Below are 12993 nucleotides of genomic sequence, written 5' to 3'. Positions count from 1 at the left end.
CTGGGAGCCTACCAGCGCTGTTTACGGAGGTTAGGGGTTGGCCTGAGAAACTCAGACTCCCTCCCTTCTCTCCAAACACCAAACCTATACTCAAGTCTCCGTAAGTCCTTGTCCAATCTGGGAGACCGAGAAAGAAAGTAAAGATGGAGAAAAGTAGCTAAACGCCAAGGAGGATGAGGCTGCGAGCTTCAGGGAGGCTACAACTGCTACAACTTCTCCCACGACCGTATCCAAAAGCGCATGGCCCCTCCTCAACCAGCACAAACACAGGGAACTTGTCACAGCCCTCCTGGACTCGTCCAGGCACCAGGCTCAAGGGAGAGACCTCGAGGAGCAGGCCGAGCGCCCTGTCCACCCCCCCGAGGTGGGGGTGGCCAGCGGGCTACTCTGTCTGCCTCGGAAGGACCAACACAGCCCTCTGCAATCTTACCGTGGAGAACACGGGAGCAAAACCATGGCCCTGCTGTTCCAAAGGGCAGGACAAGGAAGGAGGTGCCCGGAACAGAATCCAGGGTGGCTGGTCGGTCATGAGCCTAAGACCAGGCCGCCCGTCCCTGCGGCCTCTGTCGTCAGGGTCAACTCTGGGTGGCTGGGCCCTGGGGCGTCTTCAAGTCGCTCTCCTGTGAGTCATTACCCTGCAGTGTGAGGCCGCGTGTGTCATCACCCCGTCAGCCCGTGGATCCAGAGCCACATCCACCTGGCAGGCCCGCCCACGGGTGACTCAGCCGCCGCCACCCCAGCCCCTCCTCTCTCGTCCTCCTTGTGTGACTGCAGATGCCTCACCGTGACACCTTTTACTTCTTTCCAGAAAAAAAAAAAAAAAAAAAACAGGATGAAATGGAGAGCCTGGAAGGGAGGGAGAAAGCAGGGGACAGGTGGGAGGAAGGGGAGGCTGGGGGACAGCAGAGGAGCAAAGGGAGGCCCAGAGGGAAACTGAGTCAGAGTGCCCACAGGAGCGCCCTCAACAACGCAAGGGCACAAGGGGGAGCAGCTGGAGGAAGCCTGCACCTGCAGCTCCGCTGGGGCTCAGGGTCCCCACCTCATATATGGAACCAGGAAAGCAGGGGTGGCCCCAGGACTCCCCGAGCTGAGATCCATGTCTTTGCGGGCCCCACACACCCTGCTGCCTGCACGTGGCGCCTCACCTCCCCTGTGTGCACAGGGCCCCAGGGTCATGAAGTACCCCCCAGCCAGCTTGCAGCATCTGGTGGGCCCCCCATCCCAGCCCAGGTTCCCAGCAAGGCGTTTGGGCCGCTGGGCACTTGTTGGGCATCCCCCAGCCGAAAGGAGTCTCTGGTTCCAGGTGGCCCACAGCTCAGCCAGCTGTGACTGCCACTGGCCAAGGGGCTCTGTCCAGGGATGTGTTCCTGACACGGACCCCTTGAGGACCCCAGCCCATGGCCGCAGGGATGGAAAGGGAGAGGCCACCACCAGTGAGATTTCTTCGCCCACTGGACATGCCCTCCTGTCCCAGACTGGGCCAGACAGCAGCCCGCTCTGGGCATGACGCTGCCCAGCTCATGGGCATCATCACTGGGCGATGCCCTGTGCCTAAGCATCGCCCTAGCACTGAGATCTGGTTACCTTTCTTCCTTGCCTTCTCTCCTTTGACACTGTGGGTGGCATCGAACCCAGCGGGACAGAGAGTATGAATGATCCGTGGCCACAAAGGGTCAGCTATGTCCCTTCCAGCCACTCCCAGCAGAGACTCAGCATCTCCCGGGCATATCAGCCCGAATGATCAAGGACAGACCAAGAAAAGTGGGGGGCTAATATCCTGAAGCTAGGAAAATGGGAAATTCCCCCACAAAAAAATCCAACAAACTACAAAGAGATCAAACGGCCTTGCAGAAGCCAATGAAAATGAACCCCAGTCATTTCAAACGAGTTCACCAACTTGCCACCAAGTGCCTGCTGAAAGGAAGCAGGTGTTAGAAATGCAGAATGATGTGCTTGAGGGCTGATGGGAAACTCAACTCAACTTTGATCCTTCTCAGCCTGAGTCCTCTGTGTCCTCGGCGCCTCCCTCTACCCTGAAGTGATGCTTCTCTTGCAAAGAGCGAACAGTCTACGAGACCCTCTAAGCATCTCACACTCACAGCTCACGCCTGCTAAGGATAAAGGCAAACCTAACATACACCATTTTTATTCAGTCACTTGAACAACCCTTTAGAAAAGGTCATCAATTCAAAATACTCTACCTAAGAAAATTAAGCTAAAGATGGGCAGGTTCTGTCTCCATGCAGGTGACAAAGAGCTAAGAGGACTCAAGGGTCAAGGCCCTTGGTTTCCCATTCTTTTTTATCTCATGGGACAGCTCAGCAGGCTCTGACCACAGACACTAACTTCAGGAAGACTCGGGAGGCAGCCTGGTGACTGTCTCGCATTAGATGAGTAGAATGGAAAAGCATTCAGAACATGCAAATATATGAACCGGTTGGGGAGGGGGACTGCTCTCCCAATAATCCCTCATGTCTGGGCTTCCAGTCATCTAAGATCCTTTCTGCAACACAGGTTTAGGACTACTGTTATTTTTACTTACAGATGAAGACACACAGGCTTATTAGAAAGGCTGGGTACCTTGCCCCAGGGTACACAGTGGTTAAAGCCTGGTGGCTCAGAACACAAATTCCAGTTTCTTACAATGAAATGAAGAGTTCTTTCCATTGTACCACTGCCTGTCTACCTGGAACTGAATCTCTGCAAAAAAATAACTGTCTCACTAATCAGACCCCAATTCATTTCTCAGGGACCAGTTTGCTTCAAAGATGCTACCTCTCTGTTCATCCTTTAAGAATTATGTCAGATGGCATGCATTTAGACATTGGTGTGTTTAGTTTCTGAAAAAGGATCACGATTATATTAATCTATTGAATAGCAGCCATGTGGAAAGACTATTTATAAATAAGTTCTACTTGCGCTTGACTTTTTAACCAAAGCATCTTACAACCAGGAGATCCTGAAATAACACAGGCTACTCAGAGAAAGGTAAAAAAGACATATAATTTAAAATGCTGGAAAACAAATCATGTGACCCACGAATCCTTTTCCTTTAGCTTCTTAGAAATGCAAGCTCTACTAAAAAAAAAAAAAAAAGAAAGAAATGCAAGCTCTTAAAAGCAAACCATGTGAGAAACTCAAAAGGTTAAGCTAAATGGGTGAGCAGGCATTAAATACTAAATGCAAGTTAAGATCATGCCGGGTACCAAAACCTAATCATCAGTGCATGGCCCTTTTTCTACCTTGAAAAACTAAACAGGACACAATACAAACTAAAGCGATTAAATTGCAAAGAGCACAACACACAGTTGTCAAGGCTCTATGTCTCCAGATTCTCAAAGCTCGCTGTTCTACCAAAACAACGCCTACAAACTGCAAAAATAATCACTGCCAAAGCTGCCCTAGGTGATTACATAAAATTATTCTAAAAAGCTGAAAAAGATTACTTAATCATGAACAATGAAAGTAATAACGCTGCTTACCTTGTAGAAAACAGGTTTCAGTCTTGTGGGTTTTCTTTCAAAGCATTAAGCCCAATACAAGTATGCACAATGCTCCAAGAAAATTTGACAAAGCGTAAAATTATTTACTGTCTTCAAATTATCCTTCTCTCTTTTCAAACATCTTTTACAGAGCAAATATTCAAAATTTCCCTAGTTCTTTCTGATTTCTTTATATTTCAAAAAGACAGGACTATTATTTCAGACATCCATTTAGAGACCTATGCGACCCTGGAAAGAGAGAGGACAAATTGATAATGCCACCAAATAACGACTATCTGAGGATTCTCTTAACCTGAGCTATAAAGAGTGCTTGGAGAGTACTGCCAGGATCCTTCTGGAAAGAAAGGCTTATCTTCTCTGCCTAACCGCCTTGAAACATTTCAGAGGAAAAATGAACTTTCAAGACAGAGAAAAGAAAACCACGCACGCATGCCTGCGTTTGGATCCGGAACCCACATGCCTGAGAATCAGATCCCTCGGTTTACTTACGTGCTGTACTTAGACAGGAAAAGTTCAGAGAAATCTGCTCCCTCTGGGAGCAACGATTCCATCTACAGTCGGCTGTTGGGAAGTGAGTATGACAAGCGTTCTCTCTCACTCTCATCCCAGGCGGAGGGGGAAAAAAAATCCCAAACTGCTCTTTCAAGTCACATTCACAAGGGCATCCTAGCGCCACCAAGCTCTTCCTCCAAGGCAGCTGGGGGGGTGGGGGTGGCTGTGGATTTCCACCTCACGCCCTGAGCCCGCTGGCTCTGGAAAGGTGCCAGGTCAGGACACATAGGGAGACGGTAGAACTACCACCCACCAGTGCTGCATCTTCCCAGCCAGCTCAGAGGCAGCAAACCTCACCAGCAGCCCTTCTGTGGGGACCGCTTCACACACCTCAAGTTCCCAGAACAAACCAGAAACTCCTTCAACCCCCTCACCCCCCAAAGAAACTGTTTATTCCTTTCAAACTCCAAACTGTTATAATAGTGCGAGCTAATTGCTAACAATACTGGGGGACGGTGGGGGGGGAGGCCCCCACACAGGGGAGGGTGACGGGGCACACAAAGAGCCGTGACAGTAATAGGCACCCTTGAGGAGAAAGAAGGCAATCAATTATAACCCATTTGCAGAAATTGCGGGGCTGTCAAAAGCCCTACTTACAGCTGCGCTTCATCAAGCCAGGCTGCGTTTGATTTTCAAGGGAAATTATTCCTTATTCTCAAATCTAGTATACGGTGAGTAAAATACCCCCAACAGCCCAGGTTCCACCAGGGTCTTATCTGTACAGAAGTTAATGACCCCCGAGAGGGCTAATGGGCCAGTGTGGGAAGCCCAGGAAACAAGGAGGTCTCCCCTCTGGGGAGTGACCACCTCCTGTGGGCACCAGGGGACATTGCTAGGGCCATCAGACACTGGGCACGCATCATCGAACTCCCAGATCACCATTTGAAAAACAGACAAGCATTGCTGTTGGATGTAACCCACTGTTTCCTAGGCGGCTAAAAATAACAGAAATTTTATTTTTTAATTCTTCAGTTCAAAACCTCCTTTTCACTACCATCCATCGCAGTGATCACTTCTGATGATCACAGATTCTTCTCTGCCAAGGAACAAAGAATATGTAAACTCAGTAGCTGCAATGCATTTGCCAGAATGTTTTAAAAATGTACTGACATCCATTATTATTGGTAGATATCTTCAGATTTGAAAAAGATGAGATGATAACTGCTCTAGACTTGAGAGGAATTTGACGGCAAGTGCTTAACATGCTAATATTCTTTTTTAATATTTCTTTCTTCTGTATTCCTTGGCATTCCTTCGCTTTATCCTTGAACCATTTTAGCAAAATGAAAATGAGCTCAGAGGGCTCCAATTTCAAGCTGAACTGCATCTTTCACTCCTCTTCTAAGTTTCTAACTGATGCCCCGATGCTCATTTTATAAACCTTTGCTTAGTTATGATAAGTGCTGTTAAGTAATAGAAATGGAAATAGCCTCAACATGGTAACTTTCTGCAGATTTATTGGACTGAATCTTAACATAAAACTTGGAAAAGCATTTCCTTCTTAAGAACTGTGACATGGAACTCAAACAGATTATAGCAGAGAGGAAACCATTATCCCTAATGGCATCAATGACTCTCCCCCACCCCCAGGCTGCCACCCTGTGCCAGTGCCCCCAGGCACACGATCTTAGACAGCCTAGCTTCTTGAGGGTTTCCTTAGCATTTGCCTTGTTTAAAAAATTTAAGAGAAATTTCCCCAGAGGTACAATGGATGAGAATCTTTCTGCCAACACAGGGGACACAGGTTCGATCCCTGGTCTGGGAAGACTGAGCCCCTATACTGCAACTACTTAAGCCCATGTGCCTAGAGCCCCAGCTCCGCAAGAAGAAGCTACGGCAAGGAGAAGCCCAGGCACCACAATAAAGAGTAGTCCCTACTGGCCACAGCTAGAGAAAGCCCACATGCAGCAACCAAGACACAGCACAGCCAAGTATAAATTAATTTTTCTTTAAAATTTAAGACAATGCAAGCCAAACACATCCATTTGATGCTCTAGGATCCACTGCTTCATACATACACATGCATGACGAATTTGAGCTGTAACACTGGATTCCCAAAAGTAAATAACCAACCGGAGTTGGAACAGAGCAGAAAGACTAAAAATCCGTATGACTTCAGTTTAGTAAAAGAAATTGCCTCCTGGGTATAACCAGACCAGTGAAAGCAGTTTAGGAATTGGTTTGCATGAGGAATTGGGAAGAAAGAGAAGGGAGATTTTGGAGGAAGTGGATAGGGAATGGGGTAGGAAGAGGAATTCAGGGGGTGAGAAAGAAAAACAGGGAAGAGAGGTAAGGACCAGGTGCCAGGAGCCACCAGAATCGGCCCTGAAGCTGGTAAGCTCTAACCCCATCCCCCCAGCCCCACTACGAAGGCCACCAGTCACTCGAGGCTGTGCCACTGGCCATGACGAAGGGACCAGCTCCTGGCAGCATTAGTTTAAACCCAACCGGGGTGTGGCCAGGCTGTATATTTTATTCAAATGCCTGTGATGGTTTATATTTCCTCCATTCTTGCTTTGTATTTAAGATGAAAGTGAGAGAGAAAAAACATGAATAATCTCAAAGTCAGTTAAAACTGGACTCGGTACTAAAAGACATCATGTCAGACAGACTACTCCTGAAAGGAAAGCTGGCTGCTGCTGCTGCTAAGTTGCTTCAGTCGTGTCCAACTGTGCGACCCCATAGACGGCAGCCCACCAGGCTCCGCCATCCCTGGGATTCTCCAGGCAAGAACACTGGAGTGGGTTGCCATTTCCTTCTCCAATGCATGAAAGTGAAAAGTGAAAGTGAAGTCGCTCAGTCGTGTCTGACTCTTTGCGACCCCATGGACTACAGCCTACCAGGCTCCTCTGTCCATGGGATTTTCCAGGCAAGAGTACTGGAGTGGGTTGTCATTGCCTTCTCCGGAGAGCTAAGAACAGTTAAAAACGCAGGAAAGGAATGTGACAAGCATTGGTGAGGATATGGAGAAATAGGAGCCGTCGTACACTGCTGGTGGGAACAGGAAACGGGTGCAGAGTGGTCTGAGCTCAACAGTCGGACTGCTCCGCAGAAAGCTAAACAGAGAATTACCACATGACCCAGCAATTCCACTCCGAGTGGCATACCCAAAAGGAGTGAAAACAAGCTTTGAAACAGATATTTGTATGGCGGTGTCACTGCAGCATTACTCACAACAGTCTAATGGTGATCCAATCAGTAGATGAGTGGATAAACAAAATGTAGTATATACATACAATGGAATATTAATTGGCCATAAAAGGAGTAACGTTCTGATACAGGCTACCACACGGAGGAACCTCAGAAACATTACACAGAAACAAAAGGACAAATATTATATGACCACACTTCTATGCGGTAACCAGAACAGGCAAATGAGAAAGTATAATGGGGGTTACCATGGGATCAGTGGGTGGTATCAATAGGCAGTTATTGTCTAACAGGTACAGGGTTTCTACCTGGCAGGATGAAAAAGATCTGGAAATGGTGATGGCTTACACAACACCGTGAATGCACTTAATGCCACTGACATACACTTCAAAATGGCTATGACCGGAAACCGTCATATGTTTTGTGTATTTTACCACAACAAAAAGACAACATCCTTAAAATAACCTTCAGCAAAATAAAAGTAGTAAAGGAAAATTTTAGTCATTTTATGTGACCTTCAGAATACCTGAACACAGATTCTCCTTGTCAAACCACCCTAATGTATGAATGGCCACATTTGCCCTGCTCTTCAGAGTCAAGGATTCCTACTAGAACTTCACTTTCAATAAAGAAGGAAACTATTTTCTTTAAAAAAAAAAAAAAGTGTGTTGGCCATTGGACCTAGGGGTAGGATAACTCCATCTTTTTTTCCCCCACCTCAGGTGCAGGCAGGAATTAATACCTGCCTGCTATGTCCTTCTTTAAGATTTGGGACAGTCTTACCCTGAATGTCTGCTCCTTCTTCTCCCTGTGGGAAACCTGATCCAGTGTGCCATCAGTCTGACTCCTTTTCAGGCCAGTTGTGACATCGGGGACGTTGCTGAAATCTGCATGAAAAGTGACAAAAACATAGGCGAGTTTGGCCATCTGCACAGAATGGTAGTGACTAGCTTAAAGGCTCAGATAGACAAAGAGAGCAAAGGAAAAAATGAAAACCTAGAAGGCAGGACATCATGGTCCTCAGTGATACAGTAGTTAGCATATGCACAGCTGGGCTTCTGAAATAGACCTGGGCCCTGGCTAATGGAAGCAGCATCATCTGACTGTTTGCTCAAAGAAGGCCAATGACCAATCAAAACAATAACTTAAATGCCTGGCTGATTTTGTCAAACTTGACTGTTGTGCAAACTTCACTAAGTACTTTATATAAAGTGTTGCTCACTTCCCTTTATTTTTGGCTAAGTGATGGTAAAGGATAACTGGGTAAACCAGGGATGTAGCACCATAGATTCTTATTACAACCCACAACCTGCTCATTTGCAAGCATAATTGTTCTTTTTCTGGCATCAACCACAATTGCAATGTAAATCGAAAGTCCCAAGAGGAACAGCAAATCTTCTTAACTTCCAGAGTCAGGGTTAAGAAATAATATAAAAGGTTAAGAAATGATATAAAAGGTTAAGCAGAGCATGTGGTTTTCCAATCTGCACTTATACATGCACACTATTTTCAACAGTTCTTTCCAGGGGTTCTCAAATTAAACTCAAGAAAGATGAAATGACCAGCTTCTATCAAAACCACACACAGGTTTTCATTCTAATTTTTGTATTTAGTAGACTTTCCCCTCAAGTAGGCAAAACCATATGGTTTCTGATTCCAGTTAACTATAACAAGCCATAAAACTCATACCTGTCTGAGTTGATCTAGGCATAAAAGACAGGGATAGATGCTGGCAAACCATCCAGCAGGTGGGGGGCAAGGACAGTGGGCTCTAGACCTTTAGAAGCTATGGGAGCCCTAGGAGGTTGATGGAACTCATGGACAGAAATGCTGGTCCATGATCCAGGCTGATATTACCAATCACTACCCAAGAGGAGACCTAAAGAAAATGTCTTAATGGTCTACAGAATTCTAGAGCTCTTATTTCTTCTTCCTTTTACTTCTTCTAACACCCCAACTCCACCCAGAAAAGGACCACATTGTCTAAGCCACACTTCATTGTTGGTGGCTGTAGAGTAAGTTAGCCCCATAATGCAGTGCTGATCACAAAAGCATGAGCCATCCCCGAGCAACTTTTAGGAAGCAGCGACAGATGGGGATACCGAACTCACCTCTCCAGGCCCCTAACACCGCACCAGAGAACAGTCCACTCGCCAACAGGCTGACCACGTGAGAAGCAAGGTCAGACTCTAGACCAAACGTGATGCACCACTGGTCCTCCACCACTGAGGCTGCTACACGCACCTCTGTGTAAGGAAGACCAACCAAGCGAAAACAGGCCACATTCCTACTGTATTCAGCACAAACGCACCTCTCCATCCATGCATTCAACACGCACTTTCTGAGAACAGGCCCTTTTCCAGGCACTGTGCAAGGTGCTGGATATACAAAGATGATGAGACGCAGTCCCTGCTCTCAGGATGTGCTTCTGATGCTGGAGGGGGGAGACAGAAAACAAGCACAGCAAACTACCAGAGATGACGTGAGAAGAAGCCACACGGGCCAAGTAGAGCCACTCTGGGAGGAAGTTAATTCTCCCTGGGGCCCTAACAGCATTCAGAGCAAAGCAGACACCTCAGCAAAGTCTTAAGAGGGGATAGTGGGGGCCAGGGAGGGGAAGGTAGCCCAAGGGTAGAGGAATTGAATGGAAGGCAGGACTTGGGCAGAAAAACAGGCCAGAAGTCACAGCAACAGAGAGGGAATGAGGAAGAAGGATCCAAATGAATGCAGAATAGCATGAACACATGGAAGTCAAGTGAACAGAGAGTCTGTGCAAGTCAACTCCACGGGTCTCCTCTTTGCCACCTATTTCATGAAAGGATATGCAGACAAGGAAGGCATGAAGGCAGAGTGTGGCTTTCATGTCTCAGGTGACAGGGTGGATGGGCACAGGATGGGGCAGGAGTGGGCAACCCAAGATTGGCTTTGCCAGAGCTGAACCTGAGATGCACGTGGACCATCCAATGCAACACACCCAGGTGTCTGGTAGTGCAAGAAAAGTCTGCACAGGAATGTGGCTTTGGAGCCATCATCATGTACTTGCCTGTGAAGCCACAGGGATGGATGGTGCTCCCCAGGGAGAATGTGCAGAGTGGGACAAGAACAGGACCAAGGAGAGAACCCTGGAACCACCAAGCCACTGTGCACAGGGGAGGAGAACTCTTTCTTTAGAGAGAAGTCACAGAGAAGTACAAGGGAATCAAGAGCAATGTCACAGACGCCATGAGATAAAAATGTACATTACCTAGGCAACAGAGTCAAATTTGCTTTATGTCTGCCTTTATCTTAAAAATAAAAAGCTCCAATATTTCCAAAGAGTTGTATTAAATACAGGACACACAATCAATGCATTTATCCGTGATGACGATTTCTACAGCACCTACTCTGTGTCAGGTATGCACTAAGTTCTGGGGACACAAAGATGAAGGTGACCTCAAGTCCCCTGAAGATCTCAGAGACATCACGGCCACAAGGAGCCTTGGAGCTCCGAGGCGCCAGATGGATGCTGGAGAAAATAACATGGCTGATGTCAAAAGCGGGTGCCAAGTTTGAGTTCTGAGTCATCTCTTCAACATATTCACAAAATTTTGGAACTTAGATGCTGGAAACTCCCAGAACCACCTTTTATCTCTTACAAAGGCAAAGTGCTTACCTGCTAACAGAACATATTTCATGCCCTTCCTCTCCAAAGCCAGCCCATCCCAGGACAAAAGGCTTTACTATGAATCAGAGAGGTGCCACTTAATTGCATGGAGCCCCTGGGTGCAGCTGGCATCCTCTCTGAGGCAAGACCTGAACAGGAAGGATCACAGGATCCAGTTCCCACCAAGGCTGGACCCTGGGATCCCAGAGGAGGACACAGCTCTGCCAAGACAGGAAGTCTTGGAGCTGTTCTGCTGCCCAAATTGCAAGAGGGTGACTGGTATCTGGATCCACAGACTCTCTGGGGTGACTGACTCTTTCACCAGCCCCCCGACAATGAGCCAGCTCTGTCCTGGAGGTGACAAAGCACAAGGAAGCCCAGCTTGACAAGTGTCCTCCACCTTGGATCTGGGTCCAGGAGCCTCGGATTTCAACTGAACCTTGGTCCCTGTCTGTAAAAAGAAAAAAAAAAAAAAAAAAAGCAGCATGCCCTTGGTATTCTGACTAGAGGAGAAATGAGAACAAAGTAGGTTCTGGAAGAAGAGCAGATCGGCTAAAAAGAAGTGTAGGCCGGTACAATTCGAATGCTGATTTACAAAGTGGTTTTAAACAGGCACTGTGCTGACATCCTGTCCTGGGTGCCAAACGCCTGTGTATAGCCCCACTTACACTCTGCCCACGGCCTGAGCACCAGCTGCTAAAGTGAGTAAATATATCCTTCCCCTCCCAGCCAAAAATGGGCTCCCCACCTTTGGAGAGCCTCCATGCGGTCCTGCCCCCTTGACACTGAGTTGGATCACTGGATCCCTATCACAGAACCCCAGGCACGTGCTTCCTGCCCACCCCAGGCTCTGCCGCTGCAGAACAGATGTTCAGACGCACAGGAGTCCTTAGCCACTGTGGTTGTAAATAATGAAAGATAACCAAGTTGCAAACTCAAGTCAAGACATTTATTTATAACCGGTAAATACACTCTTTTGTTTTTCTCACCTTATTCCCTATGGAAATTAATAATTTGGGGTGAGGTCTAGCAATTCAAAATATCTAACATCTGGTGCTGGAGAAGCCTCTTGAGAGTCCCTTGGACAGCAAGGAGATCAAACCAGTCATTCCTAAAGGAAATCGACCCTGACTATTCATTGGAAGGACTGATGCTGAAGCTCCAATATTTTGGCCACCTGATGAGAAGGAGCCGACCCATTGGAAAAGACCCTGATGCTGGGAGATATTGAAGGCAGGAGGAGAAGAGGACAAAAGAGGATGAGATGGTTGGATGGCATGACTGACTGAATGGACGTGAGTTTGTGCAAATTCCGGGAGATAGTGAAGGACAGAGAAGCTTGGCATGCTGCAGTCCATGGGGTCGCAAAGAGTCAGACATGACTTAGTGACTAAACAACAACATCTAATTGGCTGACACGAGCTTCTGCTCAATGGTGAGCAGAGATGTCTCAAGTCTTAGGCTCCATTCCTCCGTGTGGACCACGAATTCCATTTATTCATTCCCTGGTCAGATGGGCACTGCACGTTCGTGGGGCACCAGGCCCTATGTCCGTGTGGCACACGAGCCCAGCCCCAGACACCTCTCTCTTAAAAACACACATTTTTAGAGAGTAATGACATCCTGGGCAGGCTATACCAGGAGTTGACTGTCCCCTGCTTTCTTGCACTCTCTATCGTGTCTGTGGGGGACTGAGGGAAACATGGGACTTCAGGTATGAGACCCCTGGAAACTCAGTATCTTCCAGTTCTGAGCATCAGTACAGACCCCACAGGTAACACAGTCAGCCAAGTAACTGGCAACCCCAAACTCTTTATAATAAAGGGCAAACACCTGTGTTCAATAACATCCTGGGTACTTACTTAAAATCAGAAATGTTAGGGCTTCCCTGGTGGCTCAATGGTGAAGAGTCCAGCTGCCAATGCAGGAGACAGGGGTTTGATCCCTGGTCCAGGAAGACTCCACATGCTGTAGAGCAACTAAGCTTGTGCGCCACAATTACTGAGCCTCTGTTCTAGAGTCCAAGAACCGCAACCACTGAGCCTACGTGCCGCAACTACTGCAGCCTGAGCGCTCTCGAGCCTGTGCTCCACGAGAGGAGACACAGCCGTGAGAAGCTCGTGCACCGCAACTACAGAGTAGCCC

General features: G+C 47.5%; 1 protein-coding gene across 5 annotated transcripts in view; it reads right to left on the bottom strand.

The window, feature by feature from the left end:
- The window catches only part of TIAM2 (T cell lymphoma invasion and metastasis 2), a 237405-nt gene that overhangs the window by 42970 nt on the left and 181442 nt on the right, over positions 1-12993 (bottom strand). For 3 of the 5 annotated variants that reach the window (XM_027551907.1, XM_027551906.1, XM_027551905.1), the window contains one exon: positions 7989-8092. In XM_027551907.1, the coding sequence (XP_027407708.1) occupies positions 7989-8092 (104 nt within the window). Of the gene's footprint in view, positions 1-3482; positions 3865-3992; positions 4128-7988; positions 8093-12993 lie in introns of those variants that run through there. The other 2 variants (XM_027551908.1, XM_027551909.1) reach the window with 2 other exon arrangements.

The sequence above is a fragment of the Bos indicus x Bos taurus genome, chromosome 9, assembly GCF_003369695.1.
Source record: "Bos indicus x Bos taurus breed Angus x Brahman F1 hybrid chromosome 9, Bos_hybrid_MaternalHap_v2.0, whole genome shotgun sequence".
Lineage (NCBI taxonomy): Eukaryota > Metazoa > Chordata > Mammalia > Artiodactyla > Bovidae > Bos > Bos indicus x Bos taurus.
This window is presented reverse-complemented; position numbering and strand designations above follow the sequence as displayed.